The 26,537-nt window shown below is 34.3% G+C and overlaps 1 protein-coding gene across 3 annotated transcripts in view; it reads left to right on the top strand.

Annotated features, from left to right (window-relative positions):
- DMD (dystrophin) overlaps positions 1-26,537 on the top strand; it is a 1,135,346-nt gene that overhangs the window by 478,244 nt on the left and 630,565 nt on the right. For all 3 annotated transcript variants that reach the window (XM_056512754.1, XM_056512922.1, XM_056512842.1), the window contains 10 exons: positions 1,699-1,940; positions 3,699-3,879; positions 10,998-11,143; positions 12,100-12,312; positions 14,689-14,802; positions 15,940-16,095; positions 18,445-18,615; positions 20,538-20,720; positions 22,251-22,385; positions 23,183-23,332. In XM_056512754.1, the coding sequence (XP_056368729.1) occupies positions 1,699-1,940; positions 3,699-3,879; positions 10,998-11,143; positions 12,100-12,312; positions 14,689-14,802; positions 15,940-16,095; positions 18,445-18,615; positions 20,538-20,720; positions 22,251-22,385; positions 23,183-23,332 (1,691 nt within the window). The remainder of the gene's footprint in view (positions 1-1,698; positions 1,941-3,698; positions 3,880-10,997; positions 11,144-12,099; positions 12,313-14,688; positions 14,803-15,939; positions 16,096-18,444; positions 18,616-20,537; positions 20,721-22,250; positions 22,386-23,182; positions 23,333-26,537) is intronic.

The raw sequence follows: 26,537 nt of genomic DNA, 5'->3' as shown, positions 1-26,537 counted from the left end.
CAACCAGCACAGTTGCCATTATCTCCCAGCAGTACTTTCTATTTTTCTTACAGTTTTTATTTGTGAAATGCTGTACAATTTGTTTGGCTGGGGCACAATCCCAGAGAAAAAGTATATCCAGAGAACTGCTATCAGGTACTGCACAGTCTGTTTCCAAGTGGGCTGCTTCCAAGCTACTCTGAATGAAATAGCCCTGACCTGAATCCAGAGCAGGATTTGCCAGAGCACTCTGGTGCTTCACAGCAGACATGATCCCTGATTATCATTTGGTGTAGCATGCATTATAGCAGTTCCTGAGAATACTTTATTATAAAAAAATTCTAGTACTTTTTATTGGTTTCTCTTACAGCATTTAGCTGCAATTAGGACTCTATTTTTTATGCCTTACCTTCCAAAATTGCCATGACCTTTACTATTTTTTAATCCTGTTAAAGAAATTTTCCTGTAGGTTTGGAGTTCAGATTGCAAACCCGAAAACCCATATTCAGTAGTCTGTCAAAGACTCAGAAGTGGAGCATGGAAGGCTTTTGTCTCATTTGCTTTTCAACTTGCTTTAAAGAAAAATACTCTAATTTTTATTATTTTGGTAAAAATATAGCTTCTGTTGGCTATTGTATGACTCCATGATGATGTTATTGAAAGTGTTCTTAAGCATATGGCATTGTTCAATGATTTGAGAATTTTACTCATTTTGAAATCAATATTGGCCCTATTGTTACCATGTATCATTACATGTCATTACAATTAAAAATGTTAGGGACTACATTTAAACTTCTATTGAAAAATAAATGAAATTATTACATTAATATTATTTTGAAGTCAACCTTAGTTCAAGTTACAGAGTGATTAAGAAATATATTAAGATATATTTTCTTATCTTTAATATGTATTGCTTACTTCCTTCAAAGAAAGTAAAGAAAATTCCTTTTACCATTTAATTGTTCTAAATAATTGCCTTGTCCATAACAACTAGAGTCAGTTTTATTTTATGAACTTTGATATAAACATGATTGTTGAACAACAGAAAAAATAGGCAAACTACATCAGAGAAAACAATCACTTTGGAAATAACCACAGAGAAGCATCACCTATGATTTCTTGGCTCTCTTCTTACTGTCTCCTCATAGTCATTGTTGGATGCTCAGGATTGGCCTCGATGGAGGTTTGAACTGGTACTTTGTTTATTCCTTAGTGTTTATGCTTATTTATAAAATAATGTGTAATGCAAAATATATGGGTTGGATTATCAGAAACTTCTAAATATATAGTTCCTATTAATTGTAGTAATTTTATGGAAGAAAAGTCAGCAATAGTCTTGTACATTAAAATCTAATTACAGTCCAGGCATAGTTTTCAAAATCCAGCTGTCAGGCATTTTGTGATTTCTTACAGCAGTTTTAATTAGCTTTATGTATTGTATCTCTACTTTCTTCTTTATTCCCATTCTTGTACTTTAATGTAGTTTATAATTCATTCCCATAGCAACAAAAGTACCCAGGCAGCAACTTTAAATATTTTTGATATGCTTTCCCCACTAATGTGTAGCATCTGTAGATTCAGAACTGTTACTTGGTGATAAATCATTAACTGGATTTATGAGCTCTCAAATAGGGAAATGGCATTGTTAAACTATCCTAATTTTTTTTTTTTTTTTGTAACTTGTTTATCTTTAAGCATCTTCTTCTCTTGTTTTTCTAGAGGGCCTGAATCCTGACAACATTAGACAAGCCTCAGAGCAGCTGAAGAGCCGCTGGATTGAGTTCTGTCAGTTGCTGAGTGAAAGACTGGCATGGCTGGAGTACCAAAATAACATCATTGACTTCTACTCCCAGCTGCAGCAACTGGAGCAGACAGCAATTACTGCAGAAAACTGGCTGAAAGCACAACCCACACCAGCAACAGATCCTGCTACAGTAAAAACTCAGTTAGAAAGATGCAAGGTTAGAGATTTTTCTTCAAGTTTTTTATGGTATTGTACTTCACAGGTGTTCAAGGGACAGATTATGACCTACAAAATTTCAGTATAAAAATGGTAAATTAATTCCTTGGATTTACAAAGTAATTATTGAAAATATTTTTTCAAGACGAGGAAAGACTGGTAAAGAAATAAAGAGGCAATAGAACCCAGGATATGGGTCTTTAAAACAATATCCTGAATATTTAATTATTAGGATATTTAGACACTTAGAAGTCTTTTTCATATTTCATTTTTATGTAAAAACCTGTGTCTTTGGTTCCGTATTAAGAAAATGTTGCTCATCACCTCTGTTAAGAATCTGTGCCAGAACAGATCTTTGCTGTCTTCAAGTCCAAAATTCTGCCATTGCAGACCACTTTACTTCTTACATACCCTGTGTTCTGATTCAGTGTGGGCTGTGTATTCAAATGGAGGAATATTCTTCTGTCACAATGTGAGAGAATCATAGAAGTTGTCCAATAACTGCCACACCAATTCACTTATAATTATGATAATTGTTTTTATTTATATACTGAACCACCATAGAAATTTGCTTCTCTCTCTTACTGTAGAGAGCTCTGTGGGTGGGGGTCTTAAAAGCCAATATTGATTGACAGCAGTATATTGAGATGTAGTATTACACTATAAATTGCATGATATACTCGTAAAAGTTTGACTTTAGGAAATCTCTGACTCCAGAAACTCTCAAACAGAAAATACTGAAACCCAAATTGAGATCTGTGCTATTACTTAAATTTTCAGGTATTTCCAAGCTGGCATTGTGCTGATGTTGTGTTCTGTTCTCATGCAGAAAACTTTGCTTTGAATAGCTCTGCTGTGAACTGCACATTTGGCTTACTTTGATAATTCTTTTATATCCTGTAGTTGCACATGTTACAGTGTATGCAAGGTATAATAGCAAAACCTCATTGTATTCTAGAGGTTCCTGAGAGGGGGAGTGAAGAGGAAGGTGCTGATCTCTTCTCCTGGTATCCAGGCACAGGGTGCATGGGCATGGTTCAAAGCTGTGCCAGGGGAGGTTTAGACTGGAGTAGGAGAGTGTTCAAAAAGTGTAACAAAAAGGATGAGGTTTGTAACAAAAAGGGAGAGGTGGTCGCTGCCTGCAGCCTGTCAGTCTTTAGGAGCCATTCAGAAAATGTCCTTATCAACGTGCTTTAACTTGTCAGACCTGCGGTAATCAGGTCATTGGAATAGATGTTCCTGAAAGTCCTTTCCAGCTGCTCTGTGCTGTCCTAATCTTAACCTCTAATGTGTTACCGTGAGGCTGGTGTAAATCATTGGACATCTTCATCTCTCCTTTTCTACTTCATTTTATTTAGTCTGTACATAATCTAACAGACATGGGTCCAGGATTATATTACAGGTGGTGTTTTTCTCTTCCCAGCTTTACAAGAAAAGGATGTTCCTTAGGCTTGAAATTTTAATGCACAATCTGCCTAATTTTCTTTTAGCATAATGTTTTGTAAAAGTGACTTTAAGATGACTTCCAGCAGTGGTATCAATAAACAGTTTTACTGGGAGTAGAGGTATTGATTTGTGAGGAAAGTTTTTAAAAACTTTAAAAACTTGAATTGGTTTGTATTGTAACTGATATATTTGGAAGCAAAATGGTTGGGTAATGTTCACTGAAACTGTGGTGATTTCATGGCACTAGTGGTTTCATTTCTTGGGTAGCTGTATCTTGATTTTTTTTTTTTTTTTTTTTTGTTGGAACATTCAGGATGAAATAATTCGAATGTCAACCCTGCAGCCTCAGATTGAACGGCTAAAGGCTCAAAGTCAAGCACTGAAGGAGAAAGAACAAGGACCAGTGTTTCTGGATGCTGACCTTGCTGCTTTTACCAGCCATTTCAAACAAATATTTGCTGACATGCATGCCAGAGAAAAGCAGCTACAGACCAGTAAGTGTTCTTGACAAGAACTCAATTTACCTGACTGGCACGCATAGTATAGGTGTTTATATTTTGCTTTTCCAGTTTTGTATTTGCTTTTGTGATACTAAACCAGTAGTGAAATTCAGGTGCTCTTTTTTTGCAATTGAATTAGACTTACAAAAATTATCCCTTCATACCGTATTTTTTTATTAAGAAATCAAGGGAAGATACACTGCTCAGAAGCAAATCTTCCACTCAATGTAGTTCTGCCATCAAACTTTCTCTTGTTGGTATGTTTATGGACAGATTCAGTGATATTTTTTGGCACCTTAAAACTGTCTTTGTTTATTTGGATTATAAGACAAGGCAGTCCATCTCTATCAGTCAGGAGAGAGAGGATAAGACAGCTTAATTACAGGAGTGAATCTGCTCTAGATTTTCACAGAATAAAAATTTAACTCCATAAATCTCATCAAAGACAGCAACCACCTTAGCAGTATCTGGTTTTTCATCATGTGGCCAACTCTTTATTATTTGCAACACTGAACACGACTTCCAGTTAACATTATGTGCAATGTTTTTAGTAAAACAAATTTTTCAAAAGGGGCAAAATACTATACCAAAGTAGAAGCTGACTATTCCTAATTAATGATTTGTAGCATAACAGTAATTATTGTACACTTTATGTATTAGCTCATGAAAAAACCCCAAGTAACTTTTCTCAACAACAAAGATATTATTTGCCCCTTCAACCACTGATATCTCTAAATTACTGTACTGATTTGAAATTTGACATAGTGCTGGCTCCTTCTAGTGGATTTTTCTAATATTCTTCCTAAATTCTGGCACAGAGAGTCTTGGGTATTTTTTTTTCAGTGCTACATTACTGTACTTCTGTAGTTATTTTACATGTATCCACATATGCAACCTGAAGAGGTGATGATGCATGGGAGAAGAGAAGAAATAAAAAGAAAGTGTACCATAGCAAGTGATGAAAGAATGAATTGTAGAAATTTAACATTAAGGAATGTAAAGTTTTTTCACTACTCTAAATTCAAGATGAACAATGGCAAGATGCAAAAACCCTTGATGTGATTATGTTTTATATGCTGAAATCAGTTGCCATTCTCCCAACGGAAATATAGTGTAAATACTGACTTCCTTATGATTTCTTCTCTATCTAAGCTTCCATAATTGTTTGGTATGGCATGTGAAATTTTACTGTAGTTGGAGCTGATCAATTAGCCAGTAGATTAGTCCAGCAAGGTAAATGGTGTTCTCTGCCTGAGCTGTAATGCCATGGGCTTTAGCAAAGCTCTTCCTGGGCATTCTTTCCCCCTCCTGGGTTGCAATAAGCTCCTCCAGTGCCCTGACCAGCACTGAAGGAGGAAGCATTGAACAGGCTGGGAAGATTGTCCTATAATTCAAGAGAATAGAAGTGTCTTAATCAATATTGCATGGAGCCCTGGACAGTTGTTACTACTTTTCTTGTGTTGCATAGATGGGCCATATCCCATTTCTTTATTCTGGCCTTTAATAGAAATAAATGAAATTTTGTTAGAGTACTTTAGATCTTCCCATCTTTTATTTACATAAATTATTTGCAATTAATTATTTCCTACAGATGGAAAATACTCCTGAGGACTGAATGATGTATATTGCAGATCAGTTATATTATTTGATCCTTTTTTTTCTTTCCTGTAAAAAAACCTACAGCTATTTAAAAAGATTTTCTTAAATTCATGATTAAGGTGTATTTTTATGTTAAAGAGATGTATATTTTCAGCCATAATAAGAGATTTGTTTATTTTGTGAGGTTTTGTTCTCTTTTTTTTGTTTTTTTTGTTTTTTTTTTTTTTTTTGTTAATGTTCCATTGCTTCATCTTTGCTGATGGATAAAGACATTTCTCTGTTCTGCTTTTCAAGGGAATCTTTCCCTCATGAACAGTTTTCTCTAATTTTGAGGATTGTCTCCCTCAAATGTTTTTTGTTTCGTTAGGTTTGGTGGTTTTTTGAAAGTGATGTCAGCTTAGTTTTGGAGGTTTCTTTTAAATCTTCAAGAGTGCTTAGTAGTTTCTGCTGCACAGTAGATTTGTCAATAAAATAACACTAAAGACTAACTCAGATTTTCTTACATGTTTTTCTCCATTACTTGATTAGCATTTCCAGTTATAAAACCTAATTTAAATTCTGAAACCTATTTGGTTGAAGTTTTTTCATTATTTTGTGGGGGAGTTTATGACAGAGATACAACCTCATAAAATATTAAGAAATATGACCCCATTTTTCTCACTTTATAGAATATCTGTGTATCCATGCTATTTTGAATGTGTTGTATCTAGCATTCCAGCTCTCTCTTCTCCCTAAACACATTTAGAGTATTGTCTAGAATATTGGTATATATAAAAAATAAGGGTCAGACAGAGCTTAAAACTGTTCAGTTAGCTACACAAGGGAGGGAAATAGACATTGCTGGCAATGATTTGAATATGAATAACCTGATTTCCCAAGGAGATTCTTAAATTTTTGTAATACTCTGGTGAAAAAAGGAGGTTTTGTACTTTATATTTACTTGTCTTGAAATTAACTGCCACTATGTCAGGGAGATTTCTAGGGAGCAGCCTGGTCAGCCTCCCATTGCCCCTGAGCCCAGGGAGAGCTGACAGTCAGTGGCAGGTAAGTGAATATTCCCTGGTTCAGGCTTCCTCCTGGGTGGCAGCTGATTCATTCAAGCACTCCTCTAGCTCTGTGACTGAATTAAATTTCATTAAGCTGCTTCTGCTGTTCAGTCTCACTGCATTGAACTGTTATCCAGTCATGGCCTTGATTGACATCCATGTTCTCATTGAGATACATGTTCTTCTGAGGGAAATTGGAAAATCATTCGATTTTTAGCAAGTAACTTTAAAAATAAAAAAAAAAAAAAAAAGCTTTTGCCGTAGGTAAAATTGAAAGTATCAAGATGGAGGTGGCAAAGAAAAAGACATATTTATTTCCATTTTACTCTGCTTCATAAATTTATGCACTGTGGTTTTCTTTCAAGTTCTGATTCTACCTTTGCAGGATCAGTAATTCCCAAAGGTGAAGTCATCATTGTCATCATCGCTGTTGTTATTATTAATGATGAATTATTCATCTACATTCAAATGATGTTTCTCCTGTTTATTTCAGGAAGTACTTTAGAAAGTTTTTGCCTTCTCTATCATGTCAAGATTCTCAAGACTTTTTATGTACCCATCCTATGCTTAAAATTATTTTGCATTCACATCATTATTCTCTCTATTCCATTAGTACAGTATCTTAAAGTGTTGGATTGCACAGAGTTCGTGCCATTCAAAGATGGTATAATTTTATAAGATAATGAACTGCAGTAACTGTAACAGTATGTAACCATTTAGAGTTTTAGTCTGTAATTATTCTGCTTTGGTTAAAACTTTGAACTGATAACTAATTTTGATGATTTAAAGTGCGTTGGAAATGGGTTATAAATGTCAGTGCAATTGTATGATATATAAAATAATCTTTCACAAATCCTATACTTGAGGAAGGAAAATTTTAAGGAAGTGTCTTGAAAACTTCGTAATTATAAGTTTTCTTTAAGACCTGAACCATGATTTACCAGTAAAAATATTCATTGTGGTTTGATTTTGAGGGATAAAGTTTGCTTAACCTTCTTTAAATGTGTCTTTCAAGCAGAAGATACAGTTCAGATGTGTGTGAGAATTTATTGTATTAATAAGTAGCATGCAAGCAATTTCTTTTCCTTTATTCCCCCCATTCATTTCCTCCAGTAATTATTTTTTATTTAAATCAAGATCAAAAAGACAAAGCAGCCTGTGAAATGAATGTGTATGAGAAAATGTCCTCTACTCTGTAGGTAGTTTTGTCCTTTTCCTCAGTGGTAAAAATGAATATTTTTATGGATGCCCATGATGGGGGTTGGAACTGGATGATCCTCAAGGTTCCTTCCAACCCAAACCACACTGTGATTCTATTATTCTCTTCTGTTTCATTCAAGAGCTTTATAACAAAGAGAATTGGATGTCTTAAATCTCTCACATAACATTGATCAAGCATTAAACAAGATTCCTTATGAGACTTTCTGGTTAAAAATGTGGGAGAAGGGAATCACAGCTTTTATGAATAAAGACCTTGATTAATTGGTTCAAGTATTTGTATTACAAAATAAGTAAAACAAAGTAGTGAAAACATCAGCCTGGTTTTAAATTGCATTTACTACTGAAGAGATTTTTATTGGAAATACATGAAGTTCAATCTTGTTAATTTATTTCAGGGAATAAGTCTTTACTAAAATGGTCCCATAGATTATATTTATTGCCTTTCACGATGGTGTGATGTACAGAGGGATTTGAAATGGCTGCAGGAGAAACACATTGCAGCTGATCCAGTGTGATTTGATAGTTGTTGAGATAATTGTATTCTCATTTCATTCCTGATTTGGGAAAACATTTTTGACTGAAAAATCTGGTCACAAAAAACAAGGAAGGGGTGAGGAAAAACAAAGTATTTTAATTACTTGGAAAGCTATTTTCACATGTTTAGATAGTTCTGTTTATTAAAAATAAATCCTATCTAATTAAACATTCTGTTTGCAAATGTTTGGACTTTCTCTAAAAGAAATATTCAAGTGCAAATGTATTTGCCCGTCATTTCCCAAGGGTTACAGTGTCAGTCATACCAAAATGCATTCTCTACAAGTGAGATAGATTAATACAAAAACATTTTTCCCTTCTGGGATGGGAACTATATTCTGATATTTCACAGTAACACATTTGTAATTTCCCTCTGTGATATTTTGCTACAGTTCTGTCATAGACCCAAGTTTACTATATCTAAACTAGGCCCATATTGTGGACATACTAGAGCTTTCCCATTGCCAATTCTTTTTTTTTTTTTTAGATAATTCAGCACAATCCATATTAATGAGCTTTGCTTATTCTGTGGACTTTAGTCCATAAATATTAATATCACAAAGCAAATTTTAAGATAAAATGAAACAGGTCTTGAATGTGGGTTTTGGTATTAGCATGGGGAATTTAGAGATTCATATTGCCCACAGAGAGGCCATAAATGGGCTAGATCATTTAGACAGTTATAACTGGGTAATGTGAATCCCACTGTAGGAGCTTGACTGAATTCTCTCCATTGCCATCATGTGCTGCTAAAATAATATAGGCTTTTAAATGCCATCCTAAAAGTTAATCTGCTTCCTTGTAGATGAAAATGCTGAGACATTGTCTGTCTTTAAAGAAAGAATCAAAAACTATTTCATTATTACTAATCTGTAATAATCTGGAAAAGTGAAATGGGAAAACTATGGTTACACTCATATATGCCTTCTGAAGTTAATATTTAAAAAGCCAATTGTAAAAACACTTGTTTGATTAAATCAACATCTGTCATCCCATTTGAACTCTTATTTAGTTAATCCAATATTAGAACCCATAACTCATTACAATTGAAGGAAATGTTTGCAGTCTTCAGATGATTTTAAAATGTTTATTATTATTGGAAGGTTGGAGGGTAAGAGTTTGATGCAATTAGGTGGAGTTTGATATGGCAGTTCTCACCTGTTCTGAGGTACTCTTCAGTACTACCAAAAATAGCTGATCTTTTACTTAAATGCTTGAAGTTATACATTAGTCATAAGATTTGTTTTTTATCTATAGGGCAAACTGACTTAGAAAAGGCAAACATTACATCACAATACTGAATTCCATGTCATATTTCTAAATAAGACTGCAGTTAAGAGTTGTATAATTCTTTAACATATCTTCATTCATTTAGAGTGAAGAGTTTAAATGTACGTTCTATTTGAAAGTAGAAATCATTTAGATTAACTAAGTCAAAGACAACACAAGTTTCGCTAAGGAAAGAAAAGATTTAAAAGATTGCTGGATGAGATGGAAAATTTTTGGGTTTATATTTCCAAGAATATGTTGCTTTTGATTTCTGTGTACAAAAATATCTCACAAGGGAAGAAATTTTTGTCTTTCCTGGTACCAAGTCCTATCTTTCGTAAATCCCCAGATATATGTGATAAATCACATCAGCCAGGTCTTTTACGAGGAAAGTTTGCCATACAATGTGCATACTTCACAAGAGAGATTGACCTGGTTTTGGGAAGTTGTTATGATATCTGGCTGGAAATATAAGGGTTTTTTTCACATAGCATTCAGTTGATCAACTTAAAAATTAGATTAAAATCTGAGGTACATTCTACCAAGCACTGCTGTATGATGTAAGCAAGTTTGCACTTAAAAATTTTAAATGTGTTGTTGTCAAAATTACTTTTTGGACAGCTTTATCATTTTTCAGTACATTTCTTTGTGAAACACCAGAGAATATTGTGGAGGATACAGGAGATACAAATGGGTGCAACTTTTTTGAGCTTTTATATTCTTCATTATTATGAACAAGTTGAAAATATTTCATTTCCAACCACCCATAATATTTGTCTGTACATTTTTCCATGAGTATAGAGGCAACTGTGGTTGATGGCAGAGAGAATGAATCTGCTAATGAGTTGCTCATGTGTGTGCCAGATGTTGTCTGTTTGCAGCAGCTGTAATGTTGGCACAATAAGCTCAGTTCAATAAAATTCAATTTTATTGTAGAAGGAAGATTAATTTCCTAAGCTTTTAACAGATGTCTTAAATGGAACATTTTACTTGAACAGAAACATTGAACACATAAACATGAGCCATAAAAGGGAAACCTAGTCCTTAATACATTTCTGAAATTAGATTTTAGGTGAAGTGCAGTGGTTTGTCTGTTGATCTCTGAACACACATATTTGAAATAGTTGTCTTGGCCATATAAGTTGTCTTCTGACCTATAATAACAAAGTGAAATTACACAGAACTTATAAAATGGTAGAGATACCTCAAACATTAGAAAAGTGTGTTCAGTTTTCAAAATATTTTTGCTTCCAAAATTATTTTTTGTAGTTTTGATACACACTGGCCTGTAGCAATCTCTTTCCTCACAGCCATAGACTTCAGTAAGTCTTGGTCTTTTATCAAATGTCTTCTGTCAGCGCACAGAATAGTGAAGCAAAAAATTGTTTTATTTCCTTCCTTCCTTCCTTTATTTCCTTCCCTTTTTTTCCCTGTTGAATGTAGTTTATGACAGTTTGCCTCCTGCACACTACAAGGAGACAATGAACACTATACTTGTGTGGATGCAGCAATCAGAAACTAAACTCTCCATGCCTCAGGTTGCAATTGCTGAATATGAAATCATGGAGCAGAGACTCAGGGAGTTCAAGGTGAGTGACCAAGCTGCGGGCACAAATGTCTCAACTGAGAAGTTTAAAACAGAAATGTAATTGTTCCGTGAATCTGCTGAAGCCTGTGGATCTTTAGTAAATAATGCTCAATTGAGTTTTAGGCCAGGTCTTCAGGAGATGGTGGTTGCTTGCTTGTTTAATGATTCCTGAAGGTAAAGAATTTAAAATGATATTCACCATTGAAAGCAATTGTATAAGATATGGAAATATTAAGAAAAAGCCCTTGTTTGTCCCCACAGTATATAAAATATTCCTCTGGTAGTAAAATATAAATTTAGGCAATTTCATTTTCCAGTGCTGATATGAGAATGATTCTGATTTGCAAAATGCAGCACAGTTTTTTGTCAGATTTCCTTTCAAATTTACAAGTCAACACAAATGTGGAACAAATTTTGCTGGTGGGTACAAACCTTCCCTGTATCTCAATGTCTGATAGAGTTTCTACTCTTGGATGGCTAATGAACATATTTTTGATGCATATTCAGAAGTAAAAGGTAAAATATAAAGAGAAAAAAAAAACAAACCCAAAACCTAGATGAAGTAAATTTGGACTGAGAATTACAAAAGTTTTGAGAAGTTATAAAAAAAGTTATATTTCAGAATCAATTCTCTAAGTCTATTCTTTTTCTCCATGTTTTAGTTCTTTTCTCTGGTTGTTTTAAAGTGTCAGTATCAGTGTCATAGTAAATTCCTATCTCAAATTAATGAAATGTGTGTAGATCACATCTATTAACAAATATAAATACCTCTGGTTATATTCTCAATTCAACTAAAAAAAACTTCTACATTGTATGAGGAAAAACAATTCCAAATTGCTCAGTAAATTATGCCATTTCATGTTTTAGCAAGGGTGACCTCTGTGTCTTGCCTGTGTTTGTGAAACGAAGAGAATTGCCTAGCACTAAATCAGGATTCCACTTGCCTCTTATTCACAGGCTCTACAAAATTCTCTGCAAGAGCAGCAGAAAGGGCTGGCCTATCTCAGCACTACTGTGGAAGAGCTGTCCCGGAAAGCGCCGGCCGAGGTCAGTCAGAGTTACCGGGCAGAGGTTGAGGTGGTGCTGGGCCGCTGGAGGAAGCTCTCGGCACAGCTGGCGGAACACTGCCAGAAACTGGAGGAGCGCCTCACCAAACTCCAGCGGTTCCAGGTTAGAAAGCTGTTTTTTTTTGTTTTTTTTACCCAGCCTCAGCTCAGTGGCTTGTTGCTGTGGGACTAAGGCAGAACATATTTAGGTGATTCCAGAATTAACATCAAAGTGAGATGTCAAAATATGACAAAAACGGTATTTAAATGTCTGCTTGATTTTGATAAGTACAAGATTTTACTTTGAATTCTGATTTTGTGGCTGTTTCTGCCTATGTTGTTTCATTAGCAAAAAGCTTTAATTTCATCAAAAATTGCAAATAATGTTCCCCTGCTTCTATTTTAATGCATCTGAAGCACTTATTCATGCATCTGAAGTAGCCTTACCATATTGATTTAATGAATTCACTTACAAATTAAAGTCACCTGTAATATAGCAGTATCTTGTTTGCAGTTTCCAGAAATGAGAAATATATTTCAGGTATTTAGAATGGCAGCATTAGAACCTCACCTGGCTGTCTGTAGTGCTGCTTCTCACTTTGAGCATGGCTATTTCTCATTTTTTTTTCTCTCCTCTGTCTGCCTGACATTTTTGCCCTTGCTTATCTATATTGCCTCTGAGCATCACTAGCTCACCACAGCATCAGCCATGTCCTGTGGTGGTTCCAGAGGGGGAAGCTGGAACTACCCAAGTCCAGCAGAGGACAGCACCTGTCCTCTCCTCACAGATGCCACCCTACTCCCAAAAACAGTGCCACATAAAAAAAAAACAAGGCACTTTGCTTAAGAAATTCAAACTTTTGTCTTTTCCCTTCCATCTGTCTCCTGTCCCTACTCCTGCCCCATTGCCACATTTAGAGATTTTCTCTCTGCTTTTAAAGAGGTCCTGAACATTATGACCATGCTCTGTAGAACCTGTATTTTTAAAGCAGCGTGAGCTACTGATGGGCATAAATTTTAGCCTTTATATTTATTGCTGAAATTCCTCTGGTACACATCTAATATAAAAGTCATTGTCTTTTGAGCTTGTTGAATGACTTCTCATCCAGATTGTTGTTTTAGCTGTTGTAATTTATGGAATGCGTCAGTATGGGCTATGATGAAATCAGTGTTCATAAACAAAATGCATTTACAGTCTGATTGAAAATGTGAGTCATACACTTGCTCTTCATTGGTAGCGGGAGACCAATCTCTTTTTAAATAAATCCCACCAGATCTATATTCTACCACATTAATGATCTAAAAGTATTCTTGTAAAGGTATTAAAGTTTCATCATGAAATATGATTCTGAACTTTTTTTACTGTTGGATAATGGAATGCACAGTAGATCTTTCAACAGTGTTTTGGTAATGTTCTGAAGTATACTGATAATTTCTGTATGATTAATTTTATTAATTCAGTTCAATTTACATGGAAACCTGTTGTTTTTAAATATCTGTCACCTTAGGGAAATGTTCCCTTTGGTTACCTATCTCATAATAGTTTCTGAGGCATATTTGTATACATTTTAGGGCACAATCTCTATTCTAATAGAGACTGTGCTTTAATTCAGCTTTGCATTCAGCATGTAATATTGATACGTGTTCCTTTGGTGATGAAAGAAGTTTGATGAAAAAATGCTTTATAATATATTTTTAGATTTTTGCCATATATATTTTTATTTTAATGGGTGCATCTGTTTACCTAGGATGATCTTTTAAGATCATTTTAACGGGTATTTTTAAAATCTCATTCTACTTTTCAAGTTATTAGATGACTTATGTAATGTTGCCTGGACTGGTAACATTCCCTCTTCAAGTATTTGATGTTCAGATTTTTTTATTAACTGCAAGAGTTAAATAAAGACTCTGGAAATAATATTACTATTCTAGTGCTAGAAACAGTAATTGAGAGACTCTGAGATTACTCATTGAGTCATTATATGATTTCAGTCTCTGAAGTGGATCTCTTTCAGTTACGTTGGATTTTTTCATTCTGAATAGTAAGGGTGTTTTTCCGTGTTGTGTTCTAGTAGAAAAATAGGCATTAGAGCATATAACTTCCAAAAGGAGTCTGAAGTTTAAATGAAAGCACAGAACATTTGATGGGTAAACCTGAATTAAATGCCAAGTATGAGTAATCTGAAGCCATGGAAGAAACCAATAAACAAGCGTGCAGTATCCAAACACAAATGATATCTAGAAGGATAAATCTGAGAGCCATAAGGTTGTCTGCTCAAAGACACATTAAATTTGGTCAGAAATGGTCAAAGTGCAGGTTAAAGTGTTGATGACAGACTCAGGTAAAATTGGTTTTACTTGTTTGCTGTGTTTGTATTTTCAGACAATTCAATAATGTTGAAATTACATTGCAATGAGTTTTAGTTGTAGTGTCAGGATGAATTACACTATTGCCAGTCAGGTTTTGTGTGATGCAATGAAATGTCTTTTTAATACACAGAATGACACTAGAACACTGAAGAAGTGGATGGCTGAAGTGGATGTTTTTCTGAAGGAAGAGTGGCCTGCCCTTGGAGACTCAGAAGCACTGGAAAAGCAACTTGAGCAATGCACTGTGAGTATTTCCTGCCTGCTTGGCAGTTATTCAGTTCTTCTCTATGAGCTGAACTTATACAGCATTTACACAAATGATTGCAATTCCTAAAAATAAATTCATGTAGAAAGGGGATTGCCTTCTGCAGTAAGTTTGAACCTTTTGCCTGTCCTGGGTTTGAAGGAAAATTCAGTTAAAACAAGGAAACTTTAATACTAGAAGGAGGCACACAGTGACGCTTTTTTAAAAAATGTATTTATAGCAGGATCACACTATCATTACAGGAAATAATATGTAACTAGCCTCTAAAGTCAACTGTTTATTTACTTTGTTGATTTTATGAGCACTCCATATTTATTTACTTTTAATCTGTATGATCTGTGCCAAAAGATCTTTTTTCTTTATCTGTTACTCATGTGACTTACAAACTTTTCTTACTGTATGAAAAGAACTTGCAGGTGTTGTGAGTTATATATTCTTTTTTTACTAAACTTACAAGCTCCAAGATGTTGTCCCAGCAGAGTTTTAAAGCATCATGAAGTATTGGTACTTCCATCACAGAGTTTGCAAATTCTTCTTCCTGTCCCAACAGAGTGTGTAAGTGCAGTGAATCTTGTAATCCACGATGGCCCCTGTCTATATGCTCAGTGGAATTTACGAGTTCTGTAAATGTTCTGGCAGGATGTGTAAATATTATGAAGCATCCACAGTGATCTTATGGAACTGCAAGTTCTCTGAAGCTTTCTCTTACACCTTATTTAAATAAGAATCATCATTATTTTTCACCATTATAATGGAATGTTGTTTCAGAAATGTGAAAAAAGAGATCAAGGTATTTCTCAAGTTTTCAATCAACAGCAGGGAAGCATTTTAAAAGAAATAATATATGTATTTTAGCATTATATATGTATATATTTATAGTGCATATATAACATTTAAAGATTACATAATTTTATTTAGTACACAATAGCTTGCCACATTGCAGCTGCTCATTCCTTTTCAATTTCTTTTCATAGATTAGTCTGTTGATTGTGCTCATTTGACTGGAGATCTGGACCCCAGACAAGTCAGAATCTCACGTAGAAACATTTTCATGGGAATACCATATCTGAAACTTTGTGTGAATGCTTCTTGCCTAATCTTCTATTCTTCCCTTAGGCTTTAGTAAATGATATCCAGACAATCCAGCCCAGTTTGAACAGTGTTAATGAGATTGGGAAGAAAATGAAGAGTGAAGCAGAGCCAGAATTTGCTTCCAGAATAGAGTCAGAGCTAAAAGATCTCAATGCTCAGTGGGACCACATTTGCCAACAGGTACCAAGCCTCTTGCTGTGACTGATTTTTTTTTAATTAGTCATCAGGGTTCTCATTGGTAGAATTTATCCTTCTATACATATGCAGTAGATATGAAACTGAATTTAGACATATTAATTCAATTAATATTCTACAGAGTGTAATTTAGCCTGTAGCAGTATATGTGAAGTATGTTTATTTAAAAATTATCTTACTAATTTTTAAACAGAGCTATATATTAATATATTAGATCTAAAAGCAATATAATTTATGGCTTCTGCAAAACTAGATTTCTGAAGATGTTGTTAGGCATTTGCCAAAACAATACAGTTCTTTACTTAGTTTTCTGTTGTATTAGACATTGTTGAAATTGCATGTCATCACCCTGGATGAAAAAAGACATTAAAGCAATGAAGGATTCATAATTAAATAACTCAGAATTAAGAGTACATGCATATATGCATGTGTATAAATGAGTCTCCAGTAGATACATGGATTTCAGAGAATGGGACATAACAGGAAAGGATAGTTCTTTCATTTTATTTAAAGGTATTATTAATAAATAATATTACAGTGTAAGAAAGCTAAAAATTGCTATTATTTCACTGATGACATTTGGATTCTTATTCTTTGTGACAGTTCAAATAAAAGTTTTTGCATGTTGTATTACCATTAAATTTTTCCTACTTGCTCTTTTTCTTGTCTGCCTTTTAATGTATTTTTTCATAAAAGTGTTACCTTTTAATGAGGTATAATATTTTCTAAAATTTTATTGTTAACTTTACATGTGAAAAATAGTATTTCTATAATTTTTGATAAACATATTATAGAAAAAGGTTGGTCTTTGAAATCTGTAAGGCATTTTATTGATCCAGTTTTGTAGTCTTCCCCCTTTCACTACCATGGAGTATTTAATTCCTTTTATTTGTGATATTAATAAACTGTATAGCTTTGCACTTCTCTCACAGAAATTTCAGGTATTGCCTTACAAGTATAGAAGTCTGTCAAAGTTTTCTTCTGACATCCCTGAAAATCTCTCTGTAATAATTTCCTTCAATACAAGGCACAAATTACTCCCTCTGAGTGGGCATTTCTAACACAAATTCTTCAGTAATAGCTATTAAAATACATGAGTAGTAAATAAAAAAATCAGTTTGGTTTGTGGAGGTTTCTTGAAAAGATTTGGAAAAGTCAGCTTGGGTTGATATACTTGCAATTAATATGACTGTGAGAGCTGACAATTGGCAATTGTCATGGACAATTCAGATACTCTTTTCAGGTGATAGGAGTTTACCTTCTCTTCTGTTGCTGGGACTGAGGAAGAGACAATTTTGCAGAGCCACATACAGTTCTGCTTTCATACTCACTGGTTGCTGCTCTGTTTTGTTCTGTAAAACAACATTTATGTAGAACAGCATTTATGTTTAACAGCCAGTCCTCAAGGATGAGTAAAAAACCAATAAATATCAGAAATTAAGGCCAAATACTAAGAAAATTTCTCCTGATATTACTAAAAATAATGTGTACTGAAGCAGCACCACACAGCAGAATATTGGAGCAATAAACTCTGCAAGCCCAACTCTGAGAAGTGGCACCACTTCAACTTATTATTTTTGATGCAAACTTCTGAATGCCCTTGAAAGATGTTAAATGGAACAATCAAGGACAGTTTTGATTCACAATTCATAGAATAAGAGAATGGTTTGGGATGAGGTGATCTAAAATATTATCTAGTTTTAGATCTATACATGACCTATATAACAGAATTATATTACCCCCACTTAGTGATTGGCAAAATTATTATCAGTCGTATTTTTCCCTTTACAATAAATAGTTTTTCCAGTAGGAGTTTGTTTGTTTTTTTAAACTATTTTTAGGATATTCACCTTTCTAAGACATTCCTTAATGACTTAATCAACAGAAGAAAGATATACATATTGCTTTATTCTCTAGTAAGTTGCGTTCGAACTAGTGAGAAGGTCGTCTGGCTTTATAGCTAAAGAGCATTTGGTTTCACCCCTGAATGCACTTTCAGAGTCTCCTGTGGTTATTCTTTTTACATCTTACAGAACATAATCCCTGGGAAATGTTCTTTTCCAGATTTGTTTTCTGATGACATCAGCATATGGTGTAGATGTTCGTTCTAGAATCATTACAAACTCATTCTGCACAGCCATGATTTGCTAAAAAAGGATGTAGTACTTTCTTGATTGTCTGTTATTAATATCTATCTAATTACTTCTAAACATCTGCCTAATTACAGCAATGTTATTAATATAGGATTTAATTTGATTCTTTTCAGGCTAAAAGATTGTCAAGTTTGTACAGTAGCTTTGCTTCAAGTGCTATGTAATCTTTTCTTTCTTAAAGGCCTATGCTAAGAAGGCTGCATTAAAAGGTGGTTTGGATAAGACTGTGAGTCTCAGAAAGGATTTGTCAGAGATGCACGAGTGGATAACACAAGCTGAGGAGGAATATCTGGAAAGAGATTTTGAGTATAAAACACCTGATGAGTTACAGAAAGCTGTTGAGGAACTGAAGGTAAAAGACAAACTAATTCCTTGAGCTGTGCTCAAACTTCTTTTTGCAGCTCTCATTGTAAAGGGAATCTACTCTTTCTCTTAGGAAAGTGCCTTTTCAGATCTACTTGCCTAAAGTTAAACATAATAGGTGAAGTAATTTCTATTTTGAATATGCTAGAAGATATTTGGTATTCCTCAACACTGCATGGTTTTTTTTCCAAATTGCTTTATTGGATATTGATTTGGATGTAGCTTCAACAATCTTTTATTTAAGGAATAATTCCTAAAACTTGGGTGTTAACAGCAGAAACCAGAGTGAAACCAACAGAGTGAAACCAGTTTTATGTCTTCACTTTGCATTAGAATGATCAGAAAAAGAAATAGGATGTTAGGATGCATCTTGGTGTGTGCTAAGTATGATTATGTCTTTAGCATAGGAATATAGAAACAGAATATTTAGATCTCAATTGATAATGTTTTCTTCCTGTGGAATGAACATGGCCTTTGGACAAAATGACTAATTTCTGGTACATCTTAAATACGCTCTTGCTGAGCCACTGGATGTGGGCTTAATTCTAATTTCTAAAGTGAATTGTTTGGCTTGTGCTATTCAGGAAGCCAGATTATAACCTGTTATATCATTATGTTATTATATATATATAGCTTTGACAATCTATCTAACACTTTGCTTTCAAACTGTTCATTTTCCACATTTTTTCCAGTGTTTGAGAGTTTCAGACCATGCAACTGATGATCTATTTATTTACTGACAAATAATTTGCTGCCAGTCACAATAATATAATTACATTTATGGAACAACTCAATTGTAAATGAGACAAATATCAAAAGTTAATATCTGCTCTAAAGACACAATTCTTTTTTAGTAACTAAATAGCAAAACTCAGTTTTATACATTGCACTGCATATTAAAGCAGGTAAAATGCATAGTTTTATATTCAATCACCATTATGGATTCCTAGTAGATATTCTGTACCCAGAAGAAATACAGCCATGTTGTGACATCTTGTAACATCTTGGCCTAGGAAAGAACCAGATCATTGTCATGAGGTCACAACACAGAAAATCTGGACCAGAATTCCATGTTCTCTCTGCAGCCCATTTCTTCCTCCAGCTAGAGAAGAGGAAAGTCAAGAGTAACCTTGTAGACTTCCTCAAGCAATGGCAGCCTGCTCCCTGTTACTCTGGTTCATGAACTTCCTCAGACCCAGAGAGGAAAAAAGTTCTCAGGAATATGGTTTTGATTTGATGTTTTTTGGGCAGGGAGTTCTCATTGTAAATTCCTGTAGGCACTGATGACACTTTTTATAACATCACTGTGTTTCCAGTTCTGATATGACTCTAGTCATAGACACCAGAAAGCACTCAGAAGAAACAGCATTTTGTCTCATGAAAATGTTTTTCATGAGACCACACAACAAGAGAGAGAGTTTTTGTTTTTTCTGTCTTTCTTGTGATTTTACCTTTAAATCTGGGTATAAGAATTTTTAACACAGCAGATTTTCCTTTTTTTTTTTTTTTTTTTTTTTGGTTTGTTTGTTTGGTTTTTTTTAATTTTTGTCATTTGTTGTCCATAAATTGTTATATTTACGATATTTGGAGCATTAGCATTTCTAGGGTGAAAAAAGTGCTAAAATGTTCCATTAGTGTGATGTTCCATTAGTGTGAGTTCCAGAACACTAGATAGACGTGAGATGTTAAATTGTATTGAGTATTGTGTATTGGCAACAAAATTAAATAAAAGTTTTTTGGATGCATTCAAGATTATGTCAGGAAGTCTGGGAATTAAATGTATCCTGTTGTATTTTGTTTTGTTGTTGTGCTGTTTGCGTTTTTTCGTCCGTAGAGAATTCTGATAGCTGCTAGAAATAACTTTCCTTCTTAAACCAGGATTAGAACTTCCCCTTTTTTTTGCCTTTCCAGAGAGCAAAGGAGGAAGCCCTGCAGAAAGAGGTGAAAGTGAAGCTTATTACAGATTCTGTGAATAACTTTATAGCAAAGGCTCCACCAGCAGCTCATGATGCTTTGAAAAAGGAGCTCAATGTTCTAATTACCAGCTACCAGCAACTCTGCAGCAGGCTGAATGGAAAGTGGCAGACTTTGGAGGTTTGATATCTTGTCAGTCTTGTATTTATGGCCCTTCTAACTGCAAGAAGTAAGGGGGAGAGGACAGCTGTATTATCATATAGGATTGTGGGTAGCCCAAGCTCTATGGGCCATATCCCAAATACCCCATGTTATGAGCCACACACAAAGTTATTCTGAGAGTCATGTCTGCTGGAGAGTCATGTTGCAAGAGAAGACTGAGACATGGCTCATATGTCAGAGACAGCAATGGCTGATCAAGGTTCTTATCCCTCCTAAGATCAAGAAATCTGGCTTTGTAGCAAGCCTGTGATGTTCTTCATCAACTCTTCTCGGCTTCACTCTTCCATGGCTAAGGATTTTGATTGAATGCCCCTGAAGCTGGTCAGGTGGTGGTATCTCAGCATGGGAACAGCATTTGTTCTGCTAGCAACCTGAATATTTTTCATGCGTTTTGAGCTGACCCTACCATTTTGGCCAACTCCATTGCAGATTCTTGCCACAGAACTGTTTTTATGTTATGCAGTAGCCAGAGTGAATTGGGTGTGGTTTTTTGTTGGGAATTTTGCAAGAGATAAATTTTGCTTGTGAATAATTTGCAAAAGCTAACCTCATGTAGGACAATAATATACCAGAGTAAAGCTAATCTTCTCTAAAACTAACTGTGGAAAATAAGGTGTGTTTAAATTGGTAATCTATATTTAGATCATTGATGATGTCTTTGCATGTTATAACCCTCTACAACCCTCATTTGGTGTGAGCAAAGTTAGGTGAGACTGCAGTCTGGGAAGCTTGATCTGTCAAGAGTGCAATGGATTTCAACAACATTACTTTAACTTCTACTAACGTAAAAAAGGAACAAAAGAAAGATTATTTATGGAGCATTTAAATGCTTTGTTTGTGTATAAAGTGCCATTTTTATCTGCTTATTTAAGTAACTTCAGGCACTGTATAAATAAAATATTAGACAATAATTTAATTTCAGGAGAAGAAGAATATTTCACAACATTATGTTTAGTACTCTAGCACTTAAAAGATCTATAAATTGCACTAAATGTGGTTTAGAATTAATTTCTGTAGAGGTTTTAGTCTGAATTCTTAAAAGCTGACATTTTATAAGCCTGTGATTTAAGCAATTAATATATAGAATATATAGGGAACCTAAGTGAATTTTTATAGTAAAGACACAAATTTAAATCATGGGTCTTTAAAAATTCTGCTCACTTTTATATTTATATAAGAAAACTTTTCAGAAAACATATAAAGTGGATAATACATGAAAATGAAGATTCAAGTTGTGTTTTGCAGAAGAGCTCACTTTTTCATGTTGTTTTCTGTGGTTTTGCTCTGTTTAATCAAAATTATTATTTTCTTGTGTTTTTTATTAATTTGGATGATATGGGTATTGGGAAATAAAATCAACTATGTGGTGCCATAAGCCTCAGGTATCAACCATGTTGATTTGGGGCAGAGGTCTGAATGTTTTCAGTAGTTTAATGAGTGAAAATTTTCTGTGAGATTTTCAATCTAAATAAATCTTTTCTTCATCAGGAGGTATGGGCATGTTGGCGTGAATTATTGTCATACTTGGATGCAGAAAATAAGTGGTTGAATGAGATTGAACTGAAACTCAAAGCAACTGAAAATGTCCAGGGAGGTGCAGAAGAGATTTCTGAGTCTTTAGATGTAAGTGCTGACTTAAATAATACCTAAATCATATGTGTTGGTAAATTGTAAATTTTATGTCGTTATAAACAAACTGTGAACTAACATTACACGTGAACAAAGTGTAAAATATTTCTGAAGTCCTAAGTTCTTACTTGATGCAATAAATGAGGTTGGAATTCAAACAATCATTCAAACAAACATTAAAACAAACATTAGAACAATCATTCAAACAATCATAGATTAAATAATAATTAAATGTGCTGTGCTGGCTGTCATGTACTGTTTTGGTAATGATAAACGTTCTTAAAAAAATTGTCACTTCAGTCAAAAAATGTTGAAGACTTCAGAGAAGGCAAGTTTTCATCATACCAGTGCAACTTTGTTTATTATTCTTTACTTTTTATTAATGCAATCTATAAACTTAATAGAAATTAAATTAATGCTTGTAGTGCATCAAAATACAAAATATTGTCTCAATAATCCATTTTTGCTGTTGAATTCCATCCATTTAGATATTCAAGCAAGTTTTTTATATTAAGGCACAAGTACTCTCACTGAACTAATTGGGCATAGTCCACATCTTTAAAATTAAGCAGTAAATTTATTGCTTTATGAAAAATCTTTGTGCTTCATAATACAAAGTACAGAACAGTAGTTGCCAAAGCATGGAAATTAAGTAAATAATATTTTTTTCTCTGCTTTTATTGTATACGAAATGTGGAATGCCATTCTTATATTTTTAAGACAAATTGGGATCGCTCTGTAGAACTTTATTTACAAAAGGAAAATAACCTGTTTTATTTTACCTTTTTCAGTCTTTGGAACGTTTAATGAGACATCCAGAGGATAATCGCAACCAGATTCGAGAACTGGCTCAGACTTTGACTGATGGTGGAATCTTGGATGAATTGATCAATGAGAAACTTGAAAAGTTCAATACTCGGTGGGAAGAACTTCAACAGGAGGTATATTTAATGATCCTTCCACTGAGTAGGGGATAGTCCAACTCAAAAAATAAGAGTTATTTTGTTGGTACAGCTCGTAAGCAGATCACAAACAAAATTTTACATTAGAGGTGGTTTCTTGGGTGTGGTGGGTTAACTCCATTGGGCAGCAAAGCCCCACAAGACTCCACATCTCCTGGTACTTTGGTGGAGATTATAGAAAAGGCAAAAGCAAGAAAACTCATGGATTGAGGTAAGGATGATTTTAAAAGTGAAAGAAAAAAGGGGTAAAAACAAGTGATGCAGTCTCCAGGAGACTAATGTTCAACTAGTCCCTATGCAATGACAATTTTGGAAACAGTCTTTCCCCAGCTCTTTTTGTTGTTGAGCGTGACCCTGTGTGGTGCTCAGGTCAGCTGTCCTGGCTGTGTCCTTTCAAAGCCCAGCCTGCTCACTGGAAGGGGCACAGTGAGAAATAGAAGACCTGGGTGCTGTGGAAACCCTGTTCAGCAATGTCAAACAATGTCAACACTCTTTTGGCCACCAGTACAAACCACTGAACCATACAGGCTGCTGTGAAGAAAATTAACTCAGTCCCAGCAAAACCCAGTAAAATAGGTAACTCCAAAATTTCAAAATTGGAAAGACCATCTAGTGGTTTCTATCTTTAATTTGCATATATAAGATCTTTTCTCTGACAAAACTCTTAGTGAGAAGCAAATTATTTTCAAAATTATATATGGGTAATCTTATAGGTACATTTTTATTAAACAAGAAATGAGTGTGTTTGTATCAATAAAAGGTTTTAAAAGATACTTCAATATAGAAATGTGTAACACAAGGAGAACCAAATCTAGCAATATGCTATAAATATGAGGACGATATTAACTCAGTACTTGGTGGAAGAATTATTAGGGAAAGACCTAGTAAAGGATGTAGACAGCCCCTTTATGGCTGTAACCAGAACATGCTCGAAGAGAAGCTACAAATACTGTCAAAAATTACTCATTTGCAATGATATAAATGATGCACAAGTGCAGATTTCTGGAAAGCAGCTGAATTAGAAGGATTACAATCTACCATGACTGTTTTGCTTCTTTATTGGTGCTAGAAATATACCCTTTTTTTTAACACAGTGGAAGTACAAACACTACAATAAAAATTATAGAAGGGTCCTCAGCAGTTCTAAGAATAAACTTGAAGAATGGGGAGGGAGAGTCTGGTGGTGGTTCTGGTGCAGGCATTCACATATTTTTGTGCAGCCAGACACTGTCATAACAGAAAATTAAATATAAGTTTCTGTACACCTTCTCTTTTGTAGCTTTTTTTTTTTTTTTTTTTTTTTTATTTTAGTAATCTTACTTCTTTTTGAAAGCAGATAGGCTCTCTTCTTGATATTTGTTTTTTTTTTTTTTTTTACTGATTGGAAAACTAGGAATATTAGGAATATACAGAAGGCTTCCAGGGAGTGAGAACAACACTTTCAAATTTTTGAGTCGTAGTTGAATACTATTCTGTCATCACTAATGGATACTAAATCAAAATTCATAAAAGGTGCAGAGATTTAGTGCCAAAAGCACAAAATGAAGATGTGTGAAATTTTAAAAAATAATTAGGATGAGTATATAGGCAAAATATATTAGAAATTTATTGACTGCTCTAAAATTTCATTCAAAGATAGGAAAAAAAAATTGGAGTGGAGGGCTTTTGTAAAAGCTTATTTGGAGCTTTATCAGATATTAAATAGTTAAATTATAATGGTAAGATATAACTTTGAAGTGGAAAAACATACCTTTTTTCATCGATTCTTGATACTGAATTTTCTGCGCTGTTTGTGAAGTCTCTTGAAATTCAAGCAGTGTTCTCCTTGTATATAAATATATTGCAGGCACATAACACAAATCAGCTCGTGTTCAAGGTCACTTCTTCAGACAGGCTAATTGGCAATCCTAAAGTGGTGAAGTTATTTGTTTTTATTTGAATAATTGTGGGGGTAATTACCAAGACAATAAGCTCATGTGGGCAGAGGCTGATATGTGAAATATTTATTCACCACTAATAGAGCAACCAAACCAACCCTTCTGTGTGAATGATGCTGCAAGACAATGCAGCTTTGCTGCTGAGATAGAGATTCATTTTTAAAGGCAGATAATGGCTTTATGTTTGTGTGCCTTATCTTCTTTAGTTAACAAAGACTGAGCATGTTTAGTTTGCTTTTGAACATTTGGGGCTGACTGATAAGCAAGGTATACCCTATCCTTACTTTTCAAGGACTGATTCACTTACAACTCTATATGTGGAATTTAAGAAACCCTGAAGAATTTGAAGCTAATATTGCAAGCAACTATCAATGCTGGAAGGGATTTACATTCTGTCCACCAAACTTCAGAAATGTCAATCAGATATTTTTGAGACTATGCTTGCAGAAAACTGTACAAAATATTCTTGTTCATACGGGCTTCACACTAGACTCAATTGTTATTATTGGGTCCTGTCTCTTAATTCATTTTAGGACTCCCCTGAGGACTACCCTTGGTTTTTTTCAAGGAGCACACATTCATCATTTGACACAATTTTTCTGTTTTGCTCTCCTCTCCAGAGGAGAAATATTTCATGCCTCATGTCCATATAATTGCTTTAAAGGTGGCTAAGAGGGCTGCTTTTACAAGTTCTGAGGCATTATCTGCCTGCAGTGATAACCTAAAGAGATAGAAAAGTCTTCTTTGGTATAGTTTGCAGTTTTGGAATTCAGTTGATCAAAGCTGAATATCACTTAATGACTGGGAGGTCAAATATTTTAAGCCATCTGCCCAATAAACACACTGGGTAATATTCCTAGAACTTGCAGAAGAGTTAGTTCTAGGTTGAAGGATATTAAAAATTCATGGGTTCAAAGATAATGTTTTCAATTTTAAAAAAATGTGTTTCTAATTAAAGTCTAAGCACAAACATTAATCCACTCTGAGATTAAATGGAGATTAGCATGTTCGGAATTTGATGCGAGGGGTACAGAAATGTTGTGATGTATCTCAGTCACAAGCAAGAGTAAGGCAAAATTTTAAATTTAAACAAGTTAGGAAGGAATTTTAAAGTTTCCTAGCTTTTTAACTTTGCCTGTGACAACATTTCTCAATACCACAAGAGTATAACTGAGCAAAAAAAAAACCCAAAAAACCAACCAGGTACAACTTTTGCCTTTTTAAACGAACCTTTTCCATGAGCTGCA

This window comes from Oenanthe melanoleuca, chromosome 1 (assembly GCF_029582105.1).
Source record: "Oenanthe melanoleuca isolate GR-GAL-2019-014 chromosome 1, OMel1.0, whole genome shotgun sequence".
NCBI classification, from domain to species: domain Eukaryota; kingdom Metazoa; phylum Chordata; class Aves; order Passeriformes; family Muscicapidae; genus Oenanthe; species Oenanthe melanoleuca.
This window is presented reverse-complemented; position numbering and strand designations above follow the sequence as displayed.